The 14,430-nt window shown below is 35.2% G+C and overlaps 1 protein-coding gene across 3 annotated transcripts in view; it reads right to left on the bottom strand.

The window, feature by feature from the left end:
- LOC128573914 (putative COBW domain-containing protein 7) overlaps nucleotides 1-14,430 on the bottom strand; it is a 61,314-nt gene that overhangs the window by 31,526 nt on the left and 15,358 nt on the right. For all 3 annotated transcript variants that reach the window (XM_053574447.1, XM_053574455.1, XM_053574465.1), the window contains 2 exons: nucleotides 7,207-7,266; nucleotides 5,994-6,031 (listed from right to left, as the gene is read on the bottom strand). In XM_053574447.1, the coding sequence (XP_053430422.1) occupies nucleotides 5,994-6,031; nucleotides 7,207-7,266 (98 nt within the window). The remainder of the gene's footprint in view (nucleotides 1-5,993; nucleotides 6,032-7,206; nucleotides 7,267-14,430) is intronic.

Below are 14,430 nucleotides of genomic sequence, written 5' to 3'. Positions count from 1 at the left end.
CTAAAGAAAAACAAAGTTTTAAAAAGTTACTGTGATATAATAGAAAAGCTAACGTCAACACAAAGGATTTTACATTAGAGACATTTCTCTTGCCCCCAATAAAGACTTCAACAAGTTCCATTACAGAATATACAAATTCAGAACTAACTTTTCTATCTGAAAACATTTTTCTTCCCATTTGCAATTTTTTCTACTGTGAGCCAGTGGGATTTTTTGGAAGAGGAAAGAAGGGGCTTTAGGATTTCATACTTCTGCCCTTCTTTTTCTGTTTCTTAAAAGGAAAACACCTCTTTATGTCATAAAACCAAAGAATTATAGTTCAGATTTTAGGTCTATTCTTCTTTATGAAACTGTTCTTGTTCTAAATATTCATTACTTCACAAGGGATAACCCCTGAAATCGTACTTTCTTAGAATCTACTATACTTCCCTCCATTCCCACACCCATGTCCCACTCCTCACCCCCAAATCATACACAATATGAACTCAGTACCAGGTCCTTCAAATTCCCCAGAAACAACCAACCTGTGAGAAGGACATAGCCCCAGTTCTAGCCTAAAAGCAGTTTATCATTTAGAAACCCACACTCGAGTGAACTGGTCTCTCAAAGCAACTGATTTTTCACGGCTCTCTAGAGTCAGGCTAAATCCAAAAAAATATTTTGGCAAAGAGTTTTCATCTCTCTGAAAGCAAAGAGTTTTGTTTTTTATTTTTTTCCACAATCTTATATATATCCCTAAGGTCATCAATGCCAGAAAGTTCTCTAGAAAAATATTTTTTCCCTCATCACCTCAACCTTCAATAGATGTTCCCTGTCAAAAGCTTGCTTCTGAGGCTGAGAGACACTGAATTATAATAATATTCTTTATGTTTGACTTGAACTTGACAAATTATTGAATCCTTCTACATATATTATCTTATTGAGCCTTTATAACAATCATGAGAAGTGGCTACTTCATTTTATAAAGGAAAAAACTAAATCCATCATCCTCACCATCACAGGATACCATATATTTATATAACATCATAGGGCTTTTGCTTTTTTTAACTGAAAACATGCTTATAGACGTAAAATAAACATAATTTTAAATTATTTAAATTGTTATGAAAGCCTTTTATGTCATATAAAATCAGTCTTTTGTACAGTGTGACACGTTAATTATCACATAAAGATTACTTAAAAATTACATTTAAGATCATTTTGCCAAACTGGTTTCACAATTTATAGGGAAGTAATCATTAAAGATATCTGGACAGTTTGAAGCCTAAAAGCAAGTTGGGAACTTTTATTTAATATTTTCAGTTAAGTATATAGAAGTATATAAATGAAAAGTATATAGAAGTATATAGAAGTTAAGTATATAAAAGCATACAGAAGAAAAATGTTTTATTCTTCTAAAAGTTGCCAAATTCTATTTTGGGAAAAACAAAACTAAACTAGAAATCATGGCAATGATATACTAATTTCCACGTTGGGCACAATCTTATTAATTCAATTGCACATCGACTCTGCAATTAGAGAAGTCACAGAATGTGGAGAGTATCTTATCAAAATTCATTCCATGCCAAAGACCAAGTTTAATATTCTTCATAATTAATCTTGGTCCACGGCTGTAACAAATCCTATTATATATACTCTGCCTCTACAGAATAAGATTGTTGCCAGAACCTGGAATAGTGCCTGGCACTCAGGTTCAATAAATACTTGTTGAATGAACTGTAGTTAACACCCTATTTGTTAACATAGATACATAACTGTTGTTGGTTGAAAAATGCCATATAACATGCAGTGACAAATCCCTTCCTAGCAAGCAGTAAATCTACTTAACAATAATACTTTTTTGGCAAGGCATCTGCCTCTGAACAATCCTATAATATAGAAAATTCTTTTAAAACTCTTAAATCTTTTTCAAGATATTGTATTGTTGACCTTCTGGAAGCTTTATTTAATATACATACGAATGTGGGGCTATTTGGCTGTGAGTTGGCATAAAAAAGATACGACAAAAGAATTAGAGATGCTTTTGAATTTCCATACCTAAATGGAATTAAGAAAAAGGTAGTTTCAGGGCGGCGCCTGTGGCTCAAGGAGTAGGGCGCCAGTCCCATATGCCAGAGGTGGTGGGTTCAAACCCAGCCCTGGCCAAAAACCACAAAAAAAAATAAATAAATAAATGAAGAAAATGGTAGTTTCACAAAGTAACTCACAATGTTTTGAATATGTTTACTTCTCTAAGAGATTAGAATTTTCACCTCAAGGCTAACTGTGGTAGACTAACATTTTACTACCTCCAAGCAGTCAGAAAATATCAAATATAAAAGTAAGCAAAAATCCTCTCAAATAAGAGACCACCAATATGTACAACTACATTAAGAATATGATATATTGGGTGGTGCCTGTGGCTCAGTGAGTGGAGTGCTGGCTCCATGTGCCGAGGGTGGTGAGTTTGAGCCCAACCCCGGCAAAACTGCAACAATAAAAAATAAAAATAAACTTAATTAAAAAAAAAAGAATATGATATATTAACCAACCACGTCTCTTATTAGATATGTAAAAGAATGATATATTAGAATCATATATATTATAGCAAAAGAGATAAATTCCCTGTTCTATGCACTTATGAAAGCTATACAAACATTAAAAGATAAATGCACAGTAACATTTCTTTTCTCACTTCATATTCTATTATGCAAATTCCTACTTCCCCTAGTCAAACTCTGCAAAAAGTCTAAAACGTCTGATATTTGAAAGAAGAGTCTCCAATACCATGTAAAGCATTCTACCATGTGGTCATTAAGTCAAATGACTTTCAATTATAAAACAAAAACAAAATGGAAATTTTGGCATTTTATTCTACTTGTATAGGTAAATGAAAGAAAAAATTTTGCAAAAATACATTTTTCAAAATGTATTTTACTTTTATACACACAAGGTCAGTTAAGTTCACGAACTCATCCTAGAAAAAGCTAGGATACTCATTGCTGACTATCACTATGGTCACCTCAGACGCACTCCCCTTGGGCAGCTATGCACCAACACCACACCTAGGCCACCCTTCAAAGCAATTTTTCTAGGATGAGTTTGTGAACTTGTCAGACCTTGTGCAAGGACAGCTGTGCCAGCCATTCTACAAAAAGAGTTCCAAAATTGCTTTCTGAAGGTGATGTATTTCTTTCACAATGTATACATTCATTAAAACATCACATTGTGTACCTTAAATATATACAAATTTTACTTGTTAATTATACTTCAATAAAGCTGATGGGGAGGAGAAACAAAGGAACCCATTGAAATAGCCCCACTGTGGTCATGACTTTTGAAGGGCTATAGCATGTCCTATTCTGCAGAAATAAACACGCTGGACCAAAAAAAGAAAAAAAAATAAAACTATCTTAAACTCACTGTCTAAAAATGAACATTGCTGCTAACCAAAGTGGAAATAAATCTAGGGTCAAGGGTGTTAGTTATTATTTTCAAGAAGCAGCAGCAGTAATAAACTATTTCTTTCAAATGGTTTAGTTACAGTCCTAATACTATTTTAGTTTTAAAACGATTATTGCATAATGTCAGTCTATTTATTTTTTGACCTTTTCTGATCTAAACTGTTTTCTAACTGAACTGTTTCAACAGCCTGTGCAATATAACAGAAGAACCAAAAAGAAACCTCTCACTTGACCTTTTCCGCATAACTTCATTCATTGATTCTATTGCATTAAATGCTGTCACATTTGTAGAACTGAAAAGAACAATGTCAGTAGCCTAGGTGTCAAGTCCTGAGAATAGAGAGCTGTCATTTTAAGTTGTCCAATTCTTTGCCCATGATTAAAAAATGAATATTTCAGATCAATGGGTGACAATCCCATTAGAGTGATAGCCCATGATATCAATTACCACTTCAGTTTCAATTTGGCTGGCTGGCCACAGAGTACCATTTCTCAGCCTTCCTGGTGATGGGCCGGCTCTATGAAGCATGACACCCTTAAACTGCTGTCCATTATCCCGGTGTCATTACGTGTGCTGCCTCAGAATTCTCTGAATCACAAGCAGCTCCTGAGGTCAAGCTTCGCAACCAGAGGAATTGGACCAGTTGGCAAATTCTTTATATAAAGGCAAAGTTATTTATCTGGCATCCGACTTGGAAAATCTAAAGTTTCCATTATCCTGACAGTATGTCAGTTTTGTGTAGGTATATTGATTTAATAATTTAAAAGGTTTTATCAAGGTGGCAGGAGGTTAAACGTTTCCTGTGTTTGCATTATTCAGAATGTTGCTTTGTTTTCTTGGCCCCTATCATGCTGGTAATAGATTCTATCTAACTCCTCTCCATGCTCAACTATACATATAAAATTATTCCTGTAATCTTAAAATACATAAAGAGTTTGACTTTTGGCATGGCACTTTATCAAAAAGAAAAACAAAATGTCTCAGCAGCTATGTATCCAATAAGTATATCAAATTTGGTAATAAATTTATAAAGATAAATGCAAACATACCTATAATAAACATTCAAAACAAAAAATTTGGAGCTTTTTTTGCTACTTCCATAAACATTTTGATAGAAATATGATTTCAGAACAATCAGAAAAAACAATTTTTTCTGAGTAAAATGGTAATACTGTATATGAGATCTTTCTTTGATTCTTAACATTAGTAAATTTAGATTTTAAACTTTAAAAAAGCAATTATTTTCCAAACTCTTAGGGTACTCTACTGATGAGGGAAACGAAGGTCAATAAAAGGGTATTGGTAGCCATTTGACAACCCTGACTTAGCTCCCTAGACTAGAGCATAATTTCATTGAGGAATACTTTCTAATTTAGAAAACTAGTAAGTTTAGATATATTATGGGGTAGAATACAAAACTGACACAAATCTTTAAACAATGAATTTAAACCTCTAGGAAATTATTACTTTGGGCCCTGTTCACATGCCCAGATTGGGACGGGGGTGGAAGGTAGGACAGAGGCTAATTTCATTCTCTGTTGCCTTTAGTGATGTTTTACTTTGAAAGTAGAGAAGCAATATTTTACTTTATGCAACAACATGTTTTTAAAACTCTCACTAAATGCATTTTATAAATTGAACCCCATTTAAATACATTTGAGGACCTTAGCAGTTAACAAAACCATTCAAGGCAGGATGCCTTTTAATGGAGAGCTTCTCCTTACTAATCCCAGGTATGAATCATAACTTCTCCAAATTAAAGAGGTATTTATTAAAAATCTATTTTCAGCATGTGCTTGACATATACATAGTTAATAAGAAAATGAGATCTCACATACTTTATTAAGTTCAATTTCTTTATCAAACAGAAAAACTTACCAATATTACAGTTGAATCTTAGTGAGGAATTACACGTACTCAAACTTTATCCTAACCTCATATCCTTATTACAAAATATAATTCTAAATTTTATCACGACATTTAACCTGAGTAATTTATAAAAGAAATATTGAATTTAAAAACACAAAATAACAAAATACACACAAATTTCATATATGGTTCAGGATAATAGATGAAAAAGATTTTTATAAAGGAAAGTTTCAAACAGATGGCAGAGCATGCTTGTAATACTAGTGGGAGGACCCTTTGAGCTCAGGACTTCAAGACCAGCCTGAGCAAGAGCAAGACCCCCGTCTCTGCTAAGAATAGAAAAACTAGCCAGGCACTGTGGCCGCCTGTATTCCCAGCTACTTGGGAGGCTGAGGCAGGAGGATTGCATGAGCCCAGGAGTCTGAGGTTGCCATGAGCTATGACACCACAGCACTCTACCCAGGGAGAGATAGAGATTCTGTCTCAAAAAAAAAAAAAAGACAAAGCACTCTGGCCTCGGGCAACAGAGTGAGACTGTCTTAAAAAAAATAAAATATCAGTTAAAAGTGGGTTCAGCTAATATCTTAAAAAAAATTTTCAAACACATATAAATGTAGAAAATATAATACAATGATTCCCAGCTCTTAACAATCAGCAGCTCATAGCAATTTTCAACTTACTTTTAATCCATATTTTGAATCTACAACAGTTATGATACCTACAAAGAAATAAACATTTTAATCACCTTTTAAAAGAAAGGGTGTTTATTAATGTCGTACAACTATACTTGAGAATAAAAATTAAAATTAATCTACTATTTCAGTTCACAAACACTACTCAATAAAACAAAGTATTTTTTTCTCTTGCCAATGTGGTGATTAAATTCACTCCAGTAATAAGTCAACACATTTTAAATATGTGCCGAGTACCCAGTATTGTTTTAAGGTACTAAAGATTAAAAAATTCTAAAAACTAAATAAACAACTAAGAAAATGAGATTTCCCTGGCATTTAAAAACCTTATAATTCAAAATATAAGACAAATTTCATAATATAAAATCAAATGTGATAAATTACATAAGGCGGGTTATTTCTAGTTCATTTTTACATAATCAAAATCAAGACTATATATATATACTATTGCTTAAAAGATATCTTAGGATATATTCTAACATATCTCACCAAAACTAACTCATAAAAATGTTTTACATAGTATGTATGATAACTAAGCTTCCAAATAATTAGTTTAGCAATCTCTGAATATATGCTAAATAATTTTCAAATGATAACAGCAGAATGAGTTTAATGATGCCTAAGCAATTCAACCAGCTACATGCCACATATATTAGAGTCCAATGATAGGACCCAGCTTCAATAATTCTTAAATTTCACCCCTTTTTTCTTTAAAAGATTGGTTTTTAAAAAGGTGAAAGAGAGGGGAAAACATCATTGTTCAACTAAGGAAGTTTCTAATATGTCTTAAATGAAGACATACAGTTTGTAAGTTTACAAATTAGATTGCCCAAAAGTGTTAAGGTAAATATAGGAAAGGAAGATGTGCTTAATTCTTATCTTTAAGGAAAATGAAAGCACAAACATAACCCTCACATTACCTGGCTAAATAAAAGAAAAAGCTCTTAACATTATTCGCAGGGCATAAGTCAAACAACAGAGGATATAGGAAATCTGCATAGTATTTTCAAAGGAAAACTTCAGTCCAAGCACTAAATTAAAAGTTAAGATTAAGACCTGACGCCCAGTTCTATCACTGTCTGAAGCTTTTGAATCTGTACAAAGACTTTATTATCAAACTAAACAAGTGCACAGAATTAAAATTATAGTAGGAATGAAGTAAAAATTAAAATTTACTTAAAAACAAAACTGTTTAACTTACCATCCAGATAAATATCACTCCCTAAATCAGCATCAACCCAAAAGATAGAGGCCACAGCACCTGGAAATATATAATATTCATCATATAAAAAGATTCTTCAAACTGAGAAACATGATTCTATGCACGGTTTAATCTGTTCCAATGCAATTAGCAGTTAAGCACATATACAAACTACATCTGGGTTTCCTATCTTCTTATGGGAATTATTGTGACAGAACCATTTACTAGTTACGCCTATATCTACCCTTCTCCCTAGTCCCTCAAAGAAAAAAAATACCAACTCTTAACAACATACAAATGAAACATCATGCCTTTACCACTGCCATAATATTTTACCAACAGATATTATTAAATAATTTGGGCAGTATGGCTGATGTACAAACCTATTTTTATTTTCTCATCTCCTAAAAAATGATAATCATTCAGGTCACAATGATGAATTACCCCTTTAGAGGAAAAGCAAAGCAAAACAGGTAATTCCAAAATCACTCATTCAAAAAAATTTAGTTGCAATTTTTGTAGAAAAGATAGTAAAATTATATACTCTAATACTAATTACTAATTAATCTTCACATTATGTCGTACTGGCATAAAATTTGGCTCTGAGGAAAAATTATTTCTAAATAAGAAATTAAAAATTGTTTTTGACAGAAACTGGTTAAGTACCAAACCACGCACCCTGATTAGCATGCCCCAGCACAAGAAAAACGAAACTGACAGCAAGGAAAGTGTTTGATTTTTCAAAACATCACAGGCCCAGTTAGTGACAGGGCTGTCCAAAAGAATGAGCAAGGGGGAAAAACAAGGATAACGGAACTCATTCCAATGTCAAAAGCTCTCCACCTATCCTGACAAGATGTGGTCCCCCAAGCATCATTCTGTGTCAACAATGAAATACCTGTCAGCTGTTTACAGTGATTACTCATGCAAGATATAGCAAGGGCCACAAGATCTAATGGTTTCCTGATATTTATTGATTTTTTCCCCAAAACTTAATAGTTTTCCAATTTGACTGAAATAGGATTTGTGAGTAACCAGAGCTGAATCAATGTCCACCCCTTTCAAGGAAATTACTTTACCATGACAATTATTTAGCTTAGAACAGAAGAGTGTCAGTCTCCTAAACGGGAAACAACTGAATTGCCAATAAGAATTTTGCCCACTTTCTTGGCTAAAAGCATGATTTTAATTAATGAGGGGGGGTAAGTAAATCTACTGTATCATTACTCCGAACAATAAGTCTCGCAAAACTATTCATTTATTCACTCAGTAAAATACCTAACATCAGACAGCATTTTATAATTTTTAAAAATCCATTGATTTCTATTCAGAGGAACAGCTTGTCAGTCTTACCATTAACGCTGACATATCAAGTTGAACCATAAGACTGAAATTAAAGCTTTTACTCTAAATCTAAAGCTTTTACCTTGATTAATACTTGCCAAACTACACAAAAAGAACTATTTTTTTAATTCAGTATGTTGCTTTATTTTTAATTGCATTATCTTTTTTTTTCTTAAATTGTTTTTTATTAAATCATAAGTTTGTACACTGATGCATTTATGGGGTTCAAGGAAAGAACTATTTAAAATTTGGATTAACTTCATTCACTCACCTTCATTCCTCCCATGTTTAGCAACCATTTCACTCCTCCTGTGTTTAGCAAGAGTGAAGGAGAGTGAATGAAGTTAATCTGTGGCTCAACAATCAGGGTGCTTTTTCTTTCCAAGTAATACCTGGCAATGTCTGAATATATTTTTCATTATGTCAAGCAGGGGAGAGCTACTGGCATCTAGTGGGTAGAAGCCAGGGATACTGTTAAACATCCTACAGTGCCCAGGACAAACCCCAACAACAAGTAATTATATAACCCAAAATGTCACTTGTGCCAAGGCTGACAAACCCAGACCTAGATTATAGACTCTTTCTTTAAGACCTAATAAAATAAAAATAGGAAAAATAAAAAATAAAACAAAAAAACCAAACTTTTATCAGCAACAGTGATATAACCTCCTGCCATAAATTCTGAAGAGTGACAATCAAAGTAAGAAACAAAGTCCTATGTTACTCTGGTCTTTCCTACTCATTTCCCTACCCCAAATACGGGTTGTAGGGAAATAGTTTACAGAATCCTGATACTTATCAGAAATACCTTGCCGAATGGCAGGAAGTAGAACTGAGAGAAGAATAAACACTGCAGAGAAAAGTCAACAACAACAACAAAAAGTCAAGACTAAAAGTTTCTATCTAACTCCACATACCGGGGGACAAGGTTACTTTCTGGGCTTCAAAGCAAAGTAAAGCAATAATTCTACCTATAACCTCACATGACATACAGAATAAATACTCCTAAGCAGTTGGAACAAACCCAAAAAGAGAATACTTGGTGTTTCAAGAGCAGAGCCTAAAAGCCGCCATGCCCGATCAGACTCTCAGTCTCCCCTTTTCCTACTGCTCTCCCCCAACTTTCAGCAATACCCAGATTTCAATCTGGGGCTCAGGAGAAAAACAAGTTGGGTAAGATGAGCAGAGTATTAAAAAAACATTTTTCATCAACATCATATCATCTCATTCTATGTAAATAGAAGTTCTCTGTCTGCTAGTGCAAGAACAACACACACACACACACACACACGTACAACAGCAGAGAAAAACAGAAAAGGAATGTAAAGGTCTTAGCCAAATAACTAAGAAAATGCCACGAAAGCTGTGTTAACTAGTGTGATGAAAATGTGTCAAACGGTCTATGAACCAAGTGTATGGTGCCCCATGATCATACTAATGTACACAGCTATGATTTAATAAAAAAATAAATAAAAAGGAAAACAGAAAAGAAGATAAAAGGCAAGAAGGGAAAAAAATTGAAAAATGTATAGGGGACACAAGTGCCAAAAGCACTCTTTTTGGAAGGAACATAATCTAAGAAATCAAAGAAAATTCTCAAAAGACAAGAGCATTCACAAAGTTTTCTTGATACAATAAAAGGAGAAAACATAATAAAAGGAAAATAACAGCCAATCAAAAATATACTAGATTATGGAGCATTATATGTGAAATTCAGAAGGTAAGAAATTGTGGTTCAGAGATTTTAGACCAGCTAAGTACTCCTTCAAGTATGTTAACAAAAGACAACTATTCTCAAGCAATGAGGAATGAAATATACAAGAATTCACAGAATGCAGCTCTTATAACTTGAAAAAAATACTGACAATGAAATTCACAGAAGATAGATTAACTCAGGAATGGAGAAGCTGTAGTAGTGACAATGAGCACTAAAATTATTTAAATATAGAACTAAAGAGATTATGAAAAAGTGTAAATGTTAGAAACCTTATGACATAACAAAGAACACAATCAACCAAAAGTAGATGGTAAGAGCATTAATATGCTAGGGAGACAATAGATACTCCTCTAAAATCTAATCATATAGTTTAAAAACCAACTTGTCCACTTCATGTCCTTTGTAATCTGTTTTTTCTTAATTCCTATCTCTTGGTGAAGAAGTAGTCATGGAATATTCAGCAATTCCTTCACATACCATTCAGTTTCTCTTTCTTCTGTTAGAGTCAAGTGAACTGAACTAATAATTATTAAAATTAGGACAAAGAATGTTAATCCATCCTTATAAAATTATTTCTATATATTCAGCCAGTTCATGGAAGAGGGTTTCCCAAGCTCACACGAGGACAAACACACTTTATCTTATTGCACCTCACTTTATTGCACTTTACAGAGAACGCATTTTTCACAAATTAAAGATTTGTGGCAACTCTGCACTAAGCAAATCTATCAGCGCCATTTTCCCAACATCATGTGCTCACTTCATGCCTGTGTCACATTTTGGGAATTCTCACATAATTTCAAACTTTTTCATTACAATTTTATCTGTTATAATGATCTATGATCGGTGATCTCTGATGCTACCATTGTAATTGTTTTAGAATGCCATGAAACGTGCCCATATAAGATGGCAAACTTAATGAGTGTTTTCTGGCTGCTCCGCTAACTTTCCCTGTCTTCTGGCCTCCCTATTCCTTGAGATACAACAGTATTAAAATTAGGCCACTTAATAACTCTACAGTGGTCTCTAAGTGAAAGGAAGAACTGCATGTCTGTCACTTTACATCAAAAACTAGAAATTATTGGGCAGCGCCTGTGGCTCAGTCGGTAAGGCGCCGGCCCCATATACCGAGGGTGGCGGGTTCAAACCTGGCCCCGGCTGAACTGCAACCAAAAAATAGCTGGGCGTTGTGGTGGGCGCCTGTAGTCCCAGCTACTTGGGAGGCTGAGGCAAGAGAATCGCTTAAGCCTAGGAGTTGGAGGTTGCTGTGAGCTGTGTGATGCCATGGCACTCTACCGAGGGCCATAAACTGAGACTCTGTCTCTACAAAAAAAAAAAAAAAAACTAGAAATTATTAAGCTTAGTGAGGAAGGCATGTTGAAAGCTAAAGACTGACTTGAAGAGAAACTTCTCTAAAGAAGACAGACGCACGATCTACAAACACATGAAAAAAAGTTCATCATCCTTAATCATCAGAGAAATGCAAATCAAAACTACTTTGAGATCTCACCTAATCCCAGTAAGAGTAGTCCACATAACAAAATCCCAAAACCAGAGATGTTGGCGTGGATGTGGAGAAAAGGGCACACTTCTACACTGCTGGTGGGAATGTACACTAATACATTCCTTCTGGAAGGATGTTTGGAGAATACTTAGAGACCTAAAAATAGACCTGCCATTCGATCCTATAATTCCTTTACTAGGTTTATACCCAGAAGACCAAAAATCACAATATAACAAAGACATCTGTACCAGAATGTTTATTGCAGCCCGATTCATAATTGCTAAGTCATGGAAGAAGCCCAAGTGCCCATCTATCCACGAATGGACTAGCAAATTGTGGTACACGTATACCATGGAATACTATGCAGCCTTAAAGAAAGATGGAGATTTTACCCTTTCATGTTTACATGGATGGAGCTGAACATATTCTTCTTAGCAAAGTATCTCAGGAATGGAAGAAAAAGTATCCAATGTACTCAGACCTACTATGAAGCTAAATTATAGCTTTCACATGAAGGCTATAACCCAACTATAGCACAAGACTATGGGAAAGGGCCAAGGAAGGGGAAGGGAGGTGGGGGATAGAATGGAGGGAGGGTAATGGGTGGGGCCACACCTACCGTTCATCTTAGAATGGGTACAGGCGAAACTTACTAAAGGCGGAATACAAATGTCTACATACAATAACTAAGAAAATGCCATGAAGGCTACGTTGAACAGTTTGATGAGAATATTTCAGATTGTATATGAAACCAGCACATTCTACCCCTTGAGTGCACTAATGTACACAGCTATGATTTAACAATTAAAGAAAAAGAAAAGAAAAGAAAAGAAAGCTAAAGACAGACAGCAAGCTAGGCCTCTTACGGGGAACACTTAGCCAAGTTGTGAATGCAAAGGAAAAGTTCTTGAAGGAAAGTAAAAGCACTACTCTGATGAATACATGAAAGATAAGAAAGCAAAATGGCCTAAAGGCTGACAAGGAGAAATGCCAAACTCTATGATGAAATTTGATGGCCAGTTTGGGAGGTCATATCTAATGGGAGGTGACGTGGGACGTGAGGTAGAACCCTCATCAAGAGATTTATGCCCTCTTGGCAGATGGGGGATTTGAGTGACTTTTACTGTTGCTTCCCTCCACAGAGCTGGTTGTTAAAAAGACCCTGGCACCTCCCCCTCCTCTCTTGCCTCCTTCCTCAGCCTGAGACCTCATACTCAGGCTGCCCTACACCTTCCACCATGAGTAAAAGCAGTCTGAGGCCCTTACTAGCAGCAGATGTTGGTACCATATTTCTTGTACAGTATGCACAACCATAACCACATAAAACTCTTTCCTTTGTTAGCCTCAGGTATTCCTTTAAAGCAACACAAAAGGGACTAAGGCAGCTGTAGTAGCCTGGATAGATGATCAAACAAGCCACAGCCTTCCCTTAAGCCAAAACCTATTCCAGAACAAGGCCCTGACTTTCTTCAATTCTATGAAGGCTGAGAGAGGTAAGAAGTCACTGAAGAAAAGTTTGAAGCTAGCAGAGGTTGTTTCCTAAGGTTTACGGAAAGAAACTGTCTCCAAAACATAAAAGTGTCAAGGTAGGCCGGGCGTGGTGGCTCACGCCTGTAGTCCCAGCGCTGTGGGAGGCCGAGGTGGGTGGATTGCCTGAGCTCAGAGGTTCAAAACCCATATGAGCAGCAGTCAGCCAGAGTAAGACCCCGTCTCTACTAACAACATCAAAAACAGCCAGCACCGCAGGAGAAAGAAGAAAATCAACAACAAAAAAAAGGAGTACTTCAAACAAAGATGAACAAGCACACTGAAATTAAAAATAAAAAAAAATAAAAATAAAAGTGTTAAGGTAAAGTAACAAGTGCAGATATAGATATTTTCCAGCAAGCTACCCAGAAGATCTTTGTAAGATAACTGATGGAAGCAGCTACACTTTGCAATGGAGACAAAACGGCCTTCTACTGGAGGAATGCCATCTAGCACTTCCGGAGCTAGAGAGACATCAATGCCTTACTTCAAAGCTTCAAAGAACAGGCTGACTTCCTTGTTAGGGGCTAATGCAACTAATGACTTTAAGTTGAAGCCAAAGCTCATTTGCCATTCCAAAAATCTTAGTGTACTAAAGAATTATGCTGAATTTCCTCTGCCTATGCTCCATAAACAAAAAAACAATCCCTGAATGACAGCCTATCTATTGACAGCATGGTTTACTGAATTTTTTAAGCCCACAACTGAGACCTACTATTCAGAAACAAAGATTCCTTTCAAAATATTATTGCTCACTGACAATGTACCTGGTGACGCAAAAGCTCTGAGGGAGATGTACAAGGGACTTAGCACTGTTTTCTTGTCTAATAACATGACATCCATTCTGAAGCCCATCTACCAAAAAGTAACTTCAACTTTCAAGTCTTATTTAAGAAATATATTTTGTAAGGCCATAGCTGCCATAGACAATGATTCTTCTGCTGAGAAATTAAAAATTTTCTGAGAAAGATTCATCATTCTAGATGCCATTAAGAAAACTGGTGATTCATGGGAGGAGGTCAAAATATCAACATGAACAGAAGTTTAGGAGAAGTTGATTCCAACCCTCATGGATGACTTTGAAGGATTCAAGACTTAAAGAGCAGGAAATAACTGCAGATGTGGCAGAAAT

This window comes from Nycticebus coucang, chromosome 2, assembly GCF_027406575.1.
Source record: "Nycticebus coucang isolate mNycCou1 chromosome 2, mNycCou1.pri, whole genome shotgun sequence".
NCBI lineage: Eukaryota > Metazoa > Chordata > Mammalia > Primates > Lorisidae > Nycticebus > Nycticebus coucang.
This window is presented reverse-complemented; position numbering and strand designations above follow the sequence as displayed.